This window comes from Aspergillus alliaceus (assembly GCF_009176365.1).
Source record: "Aspergillus alliaceus strain CBS 536.65 unplaced genomic scaffold BDW43scaffold_97, whole genome shotgun sequence".
NCBI classification, from domain to species: Eukaryota; Fungi; Ascomycota; class Eurotiomycetes; order Eurotiales; family Aspergillaceae; genus Aspergillus; species Aspergillus alliaceus.
In genome coordinates, this window is record NW_022474780.1 from 52,836 (window position 1) to 67,550 (window position 14,715).

Below are 14,715 nucleotides of genomic sequence, written 5' to 3' on the forward strand. Positions count from 1 at the left end.
GCTGGATCTTGTCATCTTAGTATTCAATGCTGGTGCCGGACGGTGGAGGGAAACGTGCCGTGAAGGGGAGCGGTCAGATTATATTTACTCTGCCCTTGGGATCCATCACTACTGTATACGGATAGAAGGCTGTGACCTACACCCCTTGCCACAAAAATGGACATTCCCGACATGGGATGTAATAGTTGTATTGTACTTCGTGTACGTTCTTTATGTTTCTGGCGCAATGAGTGATTTGGCGGTCAACTTGAAACCATCTTTCAATATAGACAACTTGGCCGATTTTTTCTGTGGCAAAGTGGTGTATTCTATCCTGAGTGTGCAACTGCTGCAGCAGTCGGTCCATAATTTAACACTGTACACAGCCCGAAGTCGAGGATGCCGCCAATGCATTTGTCATGCTTGCTAAGAACGCTAGTCAGTGTATGACCATCAACAGGTTGGAAGCGCCTACCAGTCGCTCTCGTGATAGACGCCATTGGGTATTAGAATTGGAAAACATAATTTAACCATCGCGCTTGAGCTGTATCATGTGCCGTGTGTTATTATGTTAATAATTATGGCCCGTCCTTCAACCCCTCTCACATATGAAGCAAATATTTCCCGACTTGTGTGCCTTGGTAGAGCGAAGGATCTTGCGGATGGAAGGCGTGTGCCAACCAGTTGACGTCAGCCAGCTGGCAAAACACGTTTCCACAACGCGGTTGAGGATTGGTTTCGCTACACTGGGCGTACGTTCGACGTTACAATATACGACCATTTCAAAAGGGAATATGCCAAGTGAGACCGGAAATCCAGCACAGCAGAGATTAACCATCAGCTCGAGGCTCATGGGGGTATCTCTCAGAATTGTGCGAAGTGTGGGGATATACCTGATGAACCGCTAAGGACCTTTTTCCTGAAGAGGCCCGCCTGTCAGGGACCAATACTGAGTTAAAGGAGAATACAGGACGGAGCCCTCGCTGGGGGATTCAAAGTCCAATATGCCCAGAACTTTGCCAGTATGGTTGGAGGTGTAGTTGGACATGAGGGTGAAGGTTATTGTTGATGCGGCATCTTCAATTGATTCCAGAGTGAGGTTGATATTGATTGCCCCCAGTGAAATTAGACCAACTAAGTAAAAAGTAACCTACTAGTATCAATGATATCAATCTTGATAGCAGAGGCCGCACTAGTCACCAGGCCGGCGGTAGTGAGTCTTTTCAACCGCATGGTTTCTGGTAGAGGTGGTGTATGTTGTGATAGGTAACGCCAAATATTAGACTGATAGAGGAGCCAATATCTTATAGATTAAATTACCAGCTACCAGGGCGCTAAACCTTAGGACCATCAGCCGGAGAGCTCTAGGTCAGAAGGGGGCGAGAGTAGAGAAATGATTTCGATTTAGTAAATGTACCCGATCTGCACTCCATCGGATCTGAATTTTTATTTTCAGTTCGGTTATGCTTGATATAGTTAAGCCCTATCGGGGAAGAAGCATGCTGGATGACCCACTGCGAGACTGAATCAATGAACATGAAGTTTGGGGACCAAAATGTGAAGTTAACATAAAGAAAAGGAAGTACTCGAACACAGCCGCCGATAATACGGAGTACTCATACATAGAAAACCTAAATAGTACCAATCACCGTATGATAGGATAGTATGAACCGTCATACTAGTCATCCCCAAAATCATGACTCCCCTAGATACAGCTCGTCCAAAACAGAACTGCAATAGGCCTTGTAGTATTCTTCTCCTTTCCATCCTCTTATCGCAGAGCGCAGTCCTACCGTCTTCCACCCTTCAGCCCGCAGTCGCTCAATGCGCTGCTGCTTCGTCTCTTTGGTCGGCGATCGTCTGGGAATATTCACCTTCTTTTCATCAAGTGCTTCGCCATCTTTGATTGGGCTAAAACTCCAAAAAGATGCCGATCGCTTGATCGTCTTCGCCATTTGGCGCGCATGCTGCTTCTCCTCAATCTCATCAATCAGCGCGTGTATTAAACTAATACTGCTGTCGATTTGAGACCGCAGGAATCGGATGCTGCTATTGTAGCTCCTGATGTAATCTGTGTATTGCGGGTTTGCAGGTGTGAGTTTCTTAGTGAAGTCAATGAGCAAGCTATCCGTGCACAGTCGGGAATCTCTATTGTTCAGCTGTGCATCTATCCGTCTATTGTGCTCGCTGGTGGCTCCACGGGGAACGACCTTAATCGGAAGAGGGGGAGGCAGGTGAGTCCTTGCGAGTCTCTCGCCATGAGTTGTAACTTGACCGGTATCACAGGCTAGCGTCATGTGTTGGGGCAGCTTCTCAGAAGGCCTGTTCACTCTCAAGGGAGGTGGAATAAGTACAAAGTTCGTTTCCGCGTCAGAGAGTGCTCTCGTAGCATCAATGTCTGTGTCCCCGCAGGAGCCATAGTCTGAGATAAACGGGTCATCGTCCTGCCACTGTATAGTTTTGTCAATGATATCTGTAATGCTCGTGACAAGGCTGGATACGGTTGAAGGACTGTCCGTGAATTCAGAGGAGCATTCTCCCAGTGAGGGGAAATTCGATTCTTCCGAAGGTCGGCTCGAGAGAGGAATAGGAGAGGGCAGTATGGTGCCACAGGTGCTGAAATGATCCAACGCACATTGGAGCAGTGGGATCTTGGTTCTGGAGTACTTATGAGCGGCCCGCCCCATCTCCTCATAGCTGACAGCGCTGTAGAAGTAAAGGTATGTCATATAGACGGGATGGAACTGCTCACTGTTAGTTCTATGTTCTAACGGGAGGAGCCATTTGTACGCACTGGCTCCCTCGCTTGCCCAATCAATTCTGTGGCCTGGGCAGCGCACTGTTTGTACTGACGCTGAATATACAGAGCTTTGATATTCTTCAGAGCGATTTTCCACTGCTGAGATGATCTAGGCACTGACGGGGGCTCAAAGAGCGACATCCGGCTGGCGATAGAAGCCATCTTGGCTACAGGTTGGAGGATCCGAGATGGACAATGAGGACAAAGGGAGGAAGGTCACATCTCTGATCACAGCAAAGAAAAAGAGCGTGTTGCCGTCGAGAAAATGACGTGACGTGACGTGAGAACTAAATCTGTCAAGTGTACGTGTCTTGATGCCGCGGCAACCATGGCATTATGAGATCGTGATATCCAGAGTAGTGACTTAATAGAGTAGTGAACCAGTCCATACAGCACTGCATATAGGGAACTGTTAGAACCCTAGAGATAACATTAAATAAAGAAATACGAAAATGAAGAGTCAGACCAACCCTAAATATATCCTCTAAAATAAAAGAGTGCCCCTTCTTTATCGCCGCCACAATGAAATATGCACCGTTTCAAACTCTCTACATACCATATTGATCGGCATCAGCACCAAAATCTCATGCAGATCCTCATAATCTGATTGGATAGCTGTATGATATTCACAGAACCCCACACGCGACTATTTGCAACACATTATTATAAAATGTTGTATATACATTAGGATATCTTTGAGGTACCTAGCAGTAGATACCCAGCGGCAGTGTCCGGGCGATTTTTATGGACTAGCAATGTAAATTGAATTCCTTACATTCAAACTCCATTCACGCAACATAAACACTCCATTCCTCGCCATTCAACTTAAACCTCCCCATGCCCCCCTATCTCAGCTTAAAGCCCCCATCCTCACCAGCCTCAGAATGCAAACCCTCATCCTGGACATCCCAAAACCCCCAAACCCTACTACACCCACAACGCACCCACCCAACAATGGACCCTGATCCAAACAACCCTCAATTATGCATCAACATGGTCACTATCACCACCCCTCAAATCCCTTACCCTAACAACCTGGAACATCCACTTCCAACAACCTGCCAAACAACAACGCACCCAAGTCGCCTTCACCTATCTCTTCAAACGCCTATCACTCCCCAAATATAACACCAAAGGTATCAATCACAACAGTAACACTGGCAAGAACCTAATAAACATAACCTTCTTCCAAGGAATGGTCCCCAACGATCTACTCCTTATCCGACAGACAAAATAAGAGACAAAATGGATCCAGGACCATTTCTTCATCACAGGTCATGTATCGAATACGCATTGGCGATGAGGCGGCTACGTGACGACGGCATTAATCGATAAACGGTACGATGTACACACCACTTATGGGAATACTCGGCTTTACAATAGGCATCTTGAGAGTCTGCGTTCTGACCCACCGATTTGGCCGAGGCAGCTTCGGCTTGCGGCACGGTTTATGCGTGGGTCTGGGTTTGAGGCTGATTCAGGGGAGAATGGGAAAACGAGAATGAGAACGGGCTGCCGAGTCCGTCGGCGGCGGTCTTAACAGGGAATCTTAATGGATTTACCCCTGAGGATCTTGTCGCGCCGGTTGTGTGTGGGTTGAGCGATGCCTTCTTGGTTCTGGGCGAGGATGATGGGACGGAGAGAGTATTACGTGGGGACAACAGATTCCGAACAGGAAGAGGGAAAAGTTTGGATATTCGCGCATGGATAAAGTTCTATTCTGTGGTGGGCTGGAGGTGAATCAGTTGGAGAGGATTGAGGCAGGGAAATGGCTTGGGTTGAGCATCCCAAAACGGAGTGATACTAGGAGTGGCAGTGAAGAAGGGGAGGAGATGTGGATTACAGATCATTTGGGATTATCTGCCAAGTTTAGGCTTACGGGATCGGACGGAGATGATGTTCGCTGGACTTGAGCAACTGTGTCTCAATAAATTATTTCATTTATTACTATTTCCTTCTTATCTCTTGTTGTATCTTCGATATTCCACTCCTTCTTTTGGTCAACAGCCTGTTGTCGAGACTGTTGCTGAAAACTCCTGTTAGAATAACCACCGAGATGCTCATGATTTACAATGCTTCAGAATGAATCAGGGGGAGTGATGGTGGCATAATCAGAAAGAACCCCCGGTGTGCAAATGAACAAATTATAAGTCGTAGATCTCTCCATTTCAGTGAAGCGAAAATTTCCCGAATTGCAAACAATGATAATGGACCTAAGGTCAATCACTCAGAGATCCCGGGAGTCGAGCTTTTACCGTTGCTGAGTTCCGGTCCAATCCGAGTCCGGGATAACGCCTCGCCCGTGGCAGAGAGTGCATTCAACAGGTCACCTAGCAATCGGTCCATTTCAGCCGTTACATCGCTCTCGTCTGCCCCTTCATGCATCACTTCGAGCCGGGGAGGCACAAGATCAGGGAACCGAATAGGCTCCATTTCATGGATACTAGTCGTAGGTGGATCGCGTCTTGCGGTGGCCAACGGTTCAGAGATGGGAGAATCATCTCTTCTCGTAAAAGGAGGGTTGGGGTCCAGCTCCTTCGTTGGGATAGCAGTCGGAAATGGCTCGGACTGCAGAGCCGAATCGGATACGTCAGAATTATCCTGCCAAGGGGGGTGACTCTCCTCCTCGTCTGGTCCCGGACCATCCAACACTACAGATGACTGGTCATACTCCTTGTCCCCACTGGACTCTAGGATTTCTGGGTATTCGTCTTTGAAGAGTTGCTGCGGCTGGGAAGCGCCACCGGGTGGAGTGGAAGGCCGGTCGAATCGGAAAGGGTCATAGTCAGTATCCGAGCTTGTAGACACACTAGACCGAGAGTGTAAAGATGCTGACGTGGATGGTCGAGAATCACCAGGCTCCCCAATACTAGTAGGTCGGATCGTTGCGGCAGACTCAAGGTCTATCAGGGGTGCCCTTAGAGTATCATAACGGCTGTTATCCATATCATTCTCGCGGCTCTCTTGGTCTTCACCTGCGGCAGCCGTCATGACGGGGAAGGTCCAGTCCATCGTTGCACGCCTTGCTGTAGGTTCAGGCTCCACAGGTGCCAGCTCCTGGGGTACCGATTCCTGAGAGGTTTCGGGTTTGGGTTCCTCCTCTTGGGGGGCTTGCATGAAAACCGGGAACTTCCAATCCATCGTAGGAGGCCGTGGGCCACTCGGAGGTTGATAAGTCAAATCTTGTGATTCACGATTACTGACATCACTGCTCGATGAGCGGGAACGACTGTCACTAGGGTTGCGGAATTGTCGACCACTAGATCTATTTGCCTTGATAGTATCCGCATCCGCGAGTTGGAATGGCTGCGCCGACGAAGCCCCAGCCGCATAGTGCGATGAATCAAATGAACCGATGTCAATATCAATGAATGTTGAAGTGACCGAAGAGCGATCAGTTTCAGTGCGAAGAGGTAGGTCCGAGATTGGTTGCTTCTCCTCAAACGGGACAAAATCATTCTTCGTCTCGTACTTATAACTTGGCTTTTCTTCATTGAAGAGGCCCTCCATAGCCTCAGCACCTCGTCGGACGCGCTCATCAAAATTGACTTTGTCTTCCTTTGTCATCACCGTCTCAGCCGGTTCGTCAAAAGATTTTCGGGCAGGTTGCACCTCAATTTCATCCTCCATTTCAGCCAAAGACGCAGCTATCTGGTCGAGATCAATGACGGAGAACCTGCGCTCAAACCCATCTGTGGTACTGAAATTCCAGTCACTATCAGAATCCATAGTCGTGCCGGGCATCTCTGCGGCCGCCGCACCTCCAGGGTGGAATAATGAGATTCGCTGCCCTCCCCTCTGCGACCACTGATAATAAATCCGCACTAGCTCACTCAAGGACGATGTTGGATAGGTCGCCTCAGTGTCCGCAATGTACGCGTGCGATTGTACGTCTGCCATCGTTGGCCGAGTAGACGGGTTTGATTCCAACACACAAGACACGATATCCTTGAGACCATCACTATATTTTGCATTTTCCAATTTAGGTGCGATGCGGTTTAGCTGTCTTCCTATCTGCATTCGCTCTCGCAAGTTCGAATTAGGGGGGTTGCCCGTTGCAAATTCGAACAGCGTGCAACCATATGCCCATACATCGATCTGTTCCGGTTAGCTATGTATTATACTATGACGGACACTTAGAGATCGAACCTCGCTGCCATATTTATGCTCTTCACCACGGGCTGAGAACATTTCAGGTGGCATCCAATGGGGTGTGCCAATCCAGGTCGATCGTTTGTCTAACTGGGACTGCAAAACTCCAGCTACACCAAAGTCACAGATTTGCAACCGTCCTTCTTCGTGGATCAGAACATTGGCCGCTTCGCCAAGGTATTAGCACCTATTTGATTCTCTGCTACTCGAGGACGAATCCCACCTTTGATATCTCGATGAATGATACCTGCATCATGGATTGCACGCAAACCAGCAGCGAGTTCACGAGCTACAGGGATGAGGAACTTCTCATCCAATTGGTCACCCGTCGCTCTCATCTAAACTTATCAGCTTTGGAAGTAATACGCAGAATACTCTAAAGCGCAAAAGATATAAAAAAGCATAATGGGTTGAAGTGGGTAACAAGTGCAGACTCACCAATGTCCTAACACTCCCACCAGGGCAATACTCACAGACCAACCACAGCTGCGAGTGGATGGAGATGGCCTCAATAATTTCGTTGATGTTTTTAGCTCCCGCATCCTTAACCTGCTTCATGACCTTCGTCTCGTGAATGAAATCCTTTATGGACTCGTCCCTGAAATCCCGAACGGACTTGTAGTCCACTGAATCGATATCCATGACCTTGATGGCAACTACCTTTTGGGTAGGGAGTTGGTGGCCCTTGTACACGCGGCCATAGGCGCCTTTGCCAATAAGCTCCTCGAATTCATATGGTGGAGTATCGGTTTTCGCTCTGCGACACATCTCCTTGACCGCGGAGCCCTGCTCTCGTGCAAGCTTGATGGCCTCAGCTTTGTGCTTCGTGATGGCAGCCATGGCGGACGTCGGGTCCAAAAGTTTAGAGACACGGGTAGGATCCATGGTGGACTCTTCAAGTTTAGGGAAGACTGCCTTGTTTTCACTCAGCTCGCAGTACTTTAAGGGTTCCGGCGTCGGTGGGAGTAAAGAGTCTTGGCTTTTGACAGCTTGCTCTTCAGCGAGACCTCGAGAATTCAGTCTCTGAATCGGCGCTGTTGTATCGATGAGATCTTCGTGTGGGGGAAGAGAAAAGTAGTCGGTGGTGCAGGAAGTTTGAGGGAAAGGTGAGGGAAACTGCGAAGACTGCCAGATTGGTACTTCACTTTCGCCCGATCGGGAATACCACCTCTGCCCAACGTTGCCTATTCTTTTATGTAAAGGATCGCTCGCAGAACGCGGCTTTCGCTTCTTCAGGCGCGCTGGAGAAAAGGGATTCGAGAAATACGGAGTATGATACGGTGGTCTTTCACTGTAGGATAGGCAATACCTTTCCCAGAAATCGTCGGTGCCTTTGCTCTCAGACTTCTTTCTCCCGTGACTGAACAAACTCTTGATTGCTGATGTCAGGCTAAGAGACTTACTGGTCTTTCGCGATGCGCTCTTGAGTGGCTTTACGATAGGCGCGTGAAAGGTTTTCGGGCAGCGAGCATTTAATGCTTCGTTGGCAGCGATTGATTCACTCCAGGGAAGTTGGTCACAAGGAAAGGCTTCTCTTGACGAGAGATTGTTACTAGGTGCGAGATCAACCGGCTTTACGGACCTCTGCTCGAAGTCGTCCTGTGTCTCCTTCTCCTTGGGCGCATGTAGGCCTCCGAAGCCACAGCGCGCCGAACGTTCTGGGTAGACTCTGGGTCTGCATTCATGCAAAAGTCAGTACACAACAGGTCATACCGGTCAGAAGATAGTCAAACCCGCAGGCGCTTTTTCGATCCTCAACAACCTTCGAACCAACCATCCTTGCGGTCTTCCGACCAAGGTCGGTACCGTGGGAAGAATAAACAGGAGTGTGGATGAGGAGACGCGCGCCTTAGATTCCAGGCTATATGGCGGGCAGTGAAGAAATAGGAAGGAGGGGAAATAGGAGGGAGAGAAAAACAAAACCAAAACACAGGAGAGAAGGTGAAAAAAAGCGAAAACATGCATACTGACCTGCGCTCTTAGTAAAATACCAATTCTTTCTAAGATGTAGAAGGATTGCTATGAGATGATCCCGAGCTCAATGCCACGCAGCATCTGCTCTAATACATCAACGACGGGTGAACGTCCAAAAGGGATTTTGGGACACGTCTACTTGATTTAATGAGGCTACCGAGGACCAGCGAGACACTCACTCCTTCCACAGCTGAAAAGCTCCTGTGGGGAGCCTGTTAATTGAGACGAGAATCTGTTGTCCAGATCAACAGAATGGAGATGCCAATGCTTTTATGGCAGGATTGGCACAGCAAGCGAAGATAATCCCAGCCGCGCTAAGGGCGGGCGCTAACGATTAGCGTGGAAAACAAAGATGCTGTTAAATTAATTCACTCTTGGTCACTCTTCTGGTTTGCAGTGTATTAACTTGAAGAGGCGATCCCTTCCAATCAACTGTTACGTGGAGAGAAAATATAATTCACACCAATTAGTAAGTACTTCACTCAATCGATCAAAGAACCCCAAGATATGATTCGCAGAATTCAGCAGGGTTGATATCAGATCAGTACTCGAGCACAGGGGCAATATTCAACGACTAAATAGTATCCCTAGTATTAGCATGGGAACATCGGGGACTAGTCTCAGCATCTATATTAAAACAGACAACTTGGAACCAAACTACAACTAGTAATGGTAAAACATGCATCATGTGGATAGGAAGAAAGTATTCCCAATATCCCCTCTCCCAATGGAACAGCTACCTTGCGCTGAAATGAACCCCAGATATGCAAGAAAACAGGCCCATTGACCAAGCATAGACAATAATCAAAAGCGCGGTGGAAAACATTGCCAAAAATTTCCCAGCAGACTTACCAGACAATTGATCAGGAGTACAGTGTACCCCCAAAGCTTAGTAACTACTGTTTTATTCCATGTCCAACGTACGTGCTCAAAGGGATGAGAATAGAAAGGACAAAGGAGAAGAAGCTCAATTTAATGAAATCATACCAAGAGTATTGAAGGACCAAAATGAAACATTATGGCAGGACCACCATCCGAAAATATCGATCAATGGTTGGATCTCTGACACAGAAGGAAATCTGGAGGATTGGGTCAGGAAACGTTCCATTAAAGTTCCAGATGTATCACGTTACTGCCGATCTCCGGCGGAACATTATTTTCGCCGTGTCTCTTCCTTTCATAGCGATCTACAATCCACAGTTGGTAGTTTCACGGCTCGTAATCTCGGGCCCGCACTCCAAATATTCCGTGGCTCTCTCGGTAGGGATTTCATCCGGAAAGGATAGCAAAATATGCTCATTACTGCTATCGATCTTTTTAAATTATTGGGCAACACAATCAGCGACATATAAATATGTATTGCGCAGCAATTACTATCTACAATTCCTCTATATAATTTTCATGACAGACTAATGAGCGTATCTTGGACTGCTGATTTAGTTCAAGCCAAACTCTTGCCTCAACGTTGTGCCGAATCGAGAAATGGCTTCAGCAATATTGTCGGAGCTAGCGGCGGCAAATGTAGCGCGGAAGAACAGCTTTTCTTCGCTGGCGCCTTGGGCCTTGAACCAGCTACCACGGGAGATCAGAACACCGTTGTTGACTGCAGCCTGGAAGACTTCCTCTTCAATAATTTCGCGCGTCTTGCCAGATGAAAGTCCAGGGTGTTTCCGCCAGTCGACTTCAACCCAGTGCTGTTCCCCATTAGTGATTTTGCCGTACAACGAGAGACCGTTGGGCGGTGGGAATAATTCAACTTACAAACATCCCCGCTGCAGGGGGGTTCCAATGGGCAATTTCGTGAGGGAGATACTTCTCACAGGCGTGCACTATAGAATCCCTACGAGCTGTGTATGACATACGCAGCTTGATCAGCCAGTCTAGGTATCCAGAGTGACCCCAATGCTCATCCAACAGCTTGTAAAGCATCAGCTGCGAGACACCACTTGGGTTCTGAGAGGTAGTCTCGCATGTTCTGGTGAATCGTTCAATGATCTGCTCGGACCCAACAGCCCAGCCGGTCCGGGAACCAGGAGCAAGAACCTTGGAGAATGATTCCAGTCGTAGGACACGGCCATCTGAGTCAAGGCTCAGATAGGATGGGATAAGAGATTTGATGAACTCGTCGTGGTTGGCGGGCGGCGGAACAGGCTCACTATCCGCGCCAGTGTATGGCTGCATCTGCAGGAAGTAGTATGGTTCGTCTTCCACAATGTAAACATCGTGCTTCTGGGCGACCTTGTAGATTGCCTTGCGTCTCTCGATTTGCTGGGTAGCTCCGGTGGGATTTTGTCCTGTAGGGATAGTGTAAAGAACGAAAGGCTTTCGGGCACCCCGAGCGGCTTCATCCCAGTTGCTTAGGACTTCGTCCAGGGACTCGGGCAAGAGGCCCTCCTCGTCCATCCTAATAGGCGCAACTTTCAAACCCAGTGGGAGCGCGGCCTCTTGTGCGCTGGAGAAGGTATATTCTTCCATCATGATATAATCGCCTCGCTCGCAAAAGAGTCTGAGCGCCACGTCCCATCCAAAAGTACTACCGCAGTTCAGGCAACATTGCCAGTCCGAATACGGGGGGTTGTGAATAAGCTGTTCCTATTAGCGTTTTTCTGATATTTCGGATCACTCAATATACCTCAGTGTGTTCAGTAACAAATCTAAGCAGTTGGGGAGCACCCATGGCCTGGCCATAGTTAAGAGCAATCTCAAGATCTTCACAATATTAGTGCCAAGGGCCGGTTTTAAACAATAGTTGAGGGTTTACTAACCATACAGACCCTTCCCCTCACTAATATCGCTCTTTCCGGTGTGCAGAACAGTTCCGGATTCACGGGTAGCTTCGGGCGTGAATCCTGGTGGCGTTGGGACCTTGACATTGAGCTCTTCGAAAGGGAAATATTCCGGAGATGGCAGTCCACCGCCGAGGGAGATGAGGCCTAGCGCAGAACTGTTAGTAGGGGGTATAGGTTGCAAGTCCGCCAATTATTACCTGGGTTTTTCAAGTATTTTGCAGCACCCTTCAAAGTGGATACCTAGTAGCATGAAGCAATTTAGCCTCCACTCCAACCCGCTTCAGCACCTCCGTCGCACACACCTTCCGAGATTTGGCTTCTGTAGAGAGAATATCTAGGATCGATTAACCGCTGTTTCGTGCCGGAGAGAAATGTCGCTTCAGCGACGAGTAATCGAGCGACTTACGATCCCATCGTTTAGCCTTGGGCTTAGTATAACATGCCTATCGCGGATGCTTTGATCAGCTATTGTTCAAAACCTCAGCTGGCAAATTCTAGCACACAAGAGCTTACCTGGCTTTTGAACACATCACTACTCGTCGCAGGTGCAACACCGGTGGGCATTGGTGCGCTCTTGGCTCTCAGGGCAGGAATGCTCTCCACAGTCAAAGGGGCCGGGGCAGAGCCATTCACATTATCCAAAGCAGCCGGGGGACTCATTCTCTCTATTGTCTCTGATTGAGTAAATACAGTATGATAGAAACTAGCTCTAATTGACTGGCGTACTGGTTCACTTTGTTGAAGCTCAATATGTAAAATGATTGGAATGTAACGATTGTTGGGGAGAGCGGGTGTACAAGTAGGTATGAATCAGAGGGGGAGGAGAAAGATAATGGTCGCACACCGATAAGCGCCTTTTTGTCATCTCCGCTTGGAACGCCGAGCGGACCGGTTTCCGCTCACACGTATCCATTGCAAAACAGCGATAACGCCAAAATCCTTTTGGATTGTCTCACCCAGAGATGAGCTATATAATCTCCGCATTATTGCCATTATCCGGGTTTCTGTTATCTAATGGAGGGGGAGTTGCGAGGATCTGAATGGCTCGGCGGGATGCTTAATGCAACCTAAAAAGTCATCTGTAGGGCGCGGGCGTGGGCGCGGGGATTGATAAGTCAAGGTATGGTAATACGCTCTGTGGCACAATACACACCGGATTCCACCCGGACAGCCAAACCCCTCAGTCACCAGTGTACCGTTCTGTAATCCGGGTACAGTTCCGCGCGCATAGACCAGGTTATCGCCGGGATCGGATATCCATTCAATCTTGTTACTAATTCACCCTGTGTCACGAGAGCACGCCCCAAATACCTGACATATCCGGTGACACTTCTCAATTTATGGTTATCCACGGCTATTCTCAAAAGCCCCTTGCTGGTTTGTCTAGGATCCTTTGATTCTTGTTATTGATACAACCTATCTTGCGGATATATTTTGGTATGGTGTCTTTACCGTTTGCTGGCCAAGGGATATTGCATTCCATGATCTATTCAGGGGCTTACCCCGTGTACGGAGGCCTATAGCGGCCACTCCGCAACAACAGGATCTTATCAATTTCTGCCAGCAGAACTGATGATCATAGACTTGCTTAGTTTCACCACCAATTTGGCTACTAGTCCTAAGCACCACGTAGAGGTGCAAGTCTTGCTCAGGTGTCGTACACAAATCCTGTACGACTAGAGAGACAGGTGCTAGTACTGCTGATGATGTACAACAATGCTGGGACAAACAACCAGTATCCGGACGAGAAGGAGAAGATGTTAAATCAACTATTTCAGAAGATATTGTATCACAGACTATATATTCAGTTAATGTACGAAGTCGACTTGTTTCAGTACAATACTGTTATAGGACTGACTTACCGACAGCCCTATATCATGGAAGGCTCTGCCTGAGGTATCGCTGCCAAGCCTTTACCACACAAATTTTTCGTACAATATATTTCTCCTTGTTTAATAGGCACGCTTAGATCAGAACAATCTATTCCTCCCGTAACAAATACTTAGAAAGCCCTGAAAAAGAAAATATGTTAGTACACGTATAAGAGGATTAATACTGACTGCATGTTTCTGACGCAGTAAACCCTATTCTTAAAGACATGATTCAAGTATATGCTTGCTGAGCAGGAGGTTAAATGACTTTGTTAAAGATATGGTGTATAGCTGGTGTATAGCTAGCGCCTTAGCAAGCGTGTGGGGGTTTTAACCCCTGAGAATATCTTCTTCCTGTGTCTATTTAGGCAAGATATTGCTCAATTTATGTCTTGTCTCCTTTTAAATACCATCTTTCCCTGAAATCATAAGAGACTTCTTTAAATAATCTTGAATTGCAGTCACTGGCTCATTTCTTCGGTATAAAGCGGTAATCTCAGTCTTGTACGGCTCAAGATCAATTGTTGGACAAGGCATAGTCACGTACAAGGATCAAAAAAGTAAATAAGCGATTCTATAGCAATCTAATAAGGGAAGCGGTTGAGAAAACGGTAAATGGACACAACGAGGAGAACCGTTGTTGCGGAGTGGCCGCTATAGGCCTCCCGTACCCGCTCAGGGTTGGTAAGTGGCACCAATATATAAGTACTTAAATGCCTTGACATTCTAGTTCGAGAAGACCTGCGCCAATCCATGATGATTTGGCCAAACTATTAACACGTGAAGTATCTTCGCTTAAACTCCAGGATCTACACGTATGGAGCAATTCCTTCTGCTAGACTCAGCGTACTGTAGACTTAGCTTAGCCTGGAAACCACCCTGTCTATACGTGTTTATACCCCCTTGATAAACTTTCAAGATTGATATAATAGTCATAGTAGGAATTACACGTCAACGACAGGTCATTCGACCACAAGAAAGCAATAATATATAACAAACAACGACTTGACAAGCCAGTCTCAGGTTATAAAACAGAGCATTCGCCATGGAGATTCCTCCCTATTAATTCCCAGAACCTAACCACCGTTGTTGTAAAGATCGAGGTCATTCTCATCTAGTATCTACCATCTCCAATCATCAACACCACAAC

At 47.6% G+C, this 14,715-nt stretch overlaps 5 protein-coding genes across 5 annotated transcripts; 1 reads left to right on the plus strand and 4 right to left on the minus strand.

Moving 5' to 3' along the window:
- The first annotated feature begins 534 nt into the window (after positions 1 to 534).
- Positions 535 to 1,119, plus strand: BDW43DRAFT_294797 (uncharacterized protein). The gene has a single exon (XM_032043992.1). It carries the CDS (start codon positions 588 to 590, stop codon positions 885 to 887), a length of 300 nt encoding a protein of 99 aa, XP_031894014.1. The 5' UTR covers positions 535 to 587; the 3' UTR covers positions 888 to 1,119.
- A 554-nt stretch (positions 1,120 to 1,673) lies between these two features.
- On the minus strand, positions 1,674 to 2,941 carry BDW43DRAFT_324163 (uncharacterized protein; the record flags this gene model as incomplete). Its single annotated transcript, XM_032049900.1, has 2 exons — positions 1,674 to 2,723; positions 2,774 to 2,941. The coding sequence occupies 2 exons, from the start codon at positions 2,939 to 2,941 to the stop codon at positions 1,674 to 1,676; spliced, it is 1,218 nt and encodes a 405-aa protein (XP_031894015.1).
- A 2,061-nt stretch (positions 2,942 to 5,002) lies between these two features.
- Positions 5,003 to 7,816, minus strand: BDW43DRAFT_304828 (putative serine/threonine protein kinase; the record flags this gene model as incomplete). Its single annotated transcript, XM_032045675.1, has 4 exons — positions 5,003 to 6,877; positions 6,929 to 7,098; positions 7,155 to 7,269; positions 7,370 to 7,816. The coding sequence occupies 4 exons, from the start codon at positions 7,814 to 7,816 to the stop codon at positions 5,003 to 5,005; spliced, it is 2,607 nt and encodes an 868-aa protein (XP_031894016.1).
- An 832-nt stretch (positions 7,817 to 8,648) lies between these two features.
- On the minus strand, positions 8,649 to 8,920 carry BDW43DRAFT_294806 (uncharacterized protein). Its single transcript, XM_032043993.1, has one exon. It carries the CDS (start codon positions 8,890 to 8,892, stop codon positions 8,686 to 8,688), a length of 207 nt encoding a protein of 68 aa, XP_031894017.1. The 5' UTR covers positions 8,893 to 8,920; the 3' UTR covers positions 8,649 to 8,685.
- Positions 8,921 to 10,329: 1,409 nt separating this feature from the next.
- BDW43DRAFT_257104 (aminotransferase-like domain-containing protein) lies at positions 10,330 to 12,634 on the minus strand. Its single transcript, XM_032039884.1, has 9 exons — positions 12,421 to 12,634; positions 12,208 to 12,368; positions 12,101 to 12,137; positions 11,997 to 12,028; positions 11,892 to 11,934; positions 11,671 to 11,838; positions 11,538 to 11,614; positions 10,667 to 11,491; positions 10,330 to 10,599 (listed from the first exon to the last, which is right to left on the minus strand). The coding sequence occupies exons 2-9, from the start codon at positions 12,352 to 12,354 to the stop codon at positions 10,342 to 10,344; spliced, it is 1,587 nt and encodes a 528-aa protein (XP_031894018.1). The 5' UTR covers positions 12,355 to 12,368; positions 12,421 to 12,634; the 3' UTR covers positions 10,330 to 10,341.
- Between the last annotated feature and the right edge of the window lie 2,081 nt (positions 12,635 to 14,715).

Bases quoted from the DNA above. Each gene is read 5' to 3' on its own strand.
- BDW43DRAFT_294797 (XM_032043992.1), top strand. From the start codon at position 588: ATGAAGCAAATATTTCCCGACTTGTGTGCCTTGGTAGAGCGAAGGATC.
- BDW43DRAFT_294806 (XM_032043993.1), bottom strand. From the start codon at position 8,892: ATGTTTTCGCTTTTTTTCACCTTCTCTCCTGTGTTTTGGTTTTGTTTT.
- BDW43DRAFT_257104 (XM_032039884.1), bottom strand. From the start codon at position 12,354: ATGAGTCCCCCGGCTGCTTTGGATAATGTGAATGGCTCTGCCCCGGCC. The intron at 12,029-12,100 runs GTAAGTCGCTCG...AATCGATCCTAG, and splicing joins CAAGGCTAAACGATGGGATC to ATATTCTCTCTACAGAAGCC. The intron at 11,839-11,891 runs GTAATAATTGGC...GTTCTGCGCTAG, and splicing joins AAAATACTTGAAAAACCCAG to GCCTCATCTCCCTCGGCGGT.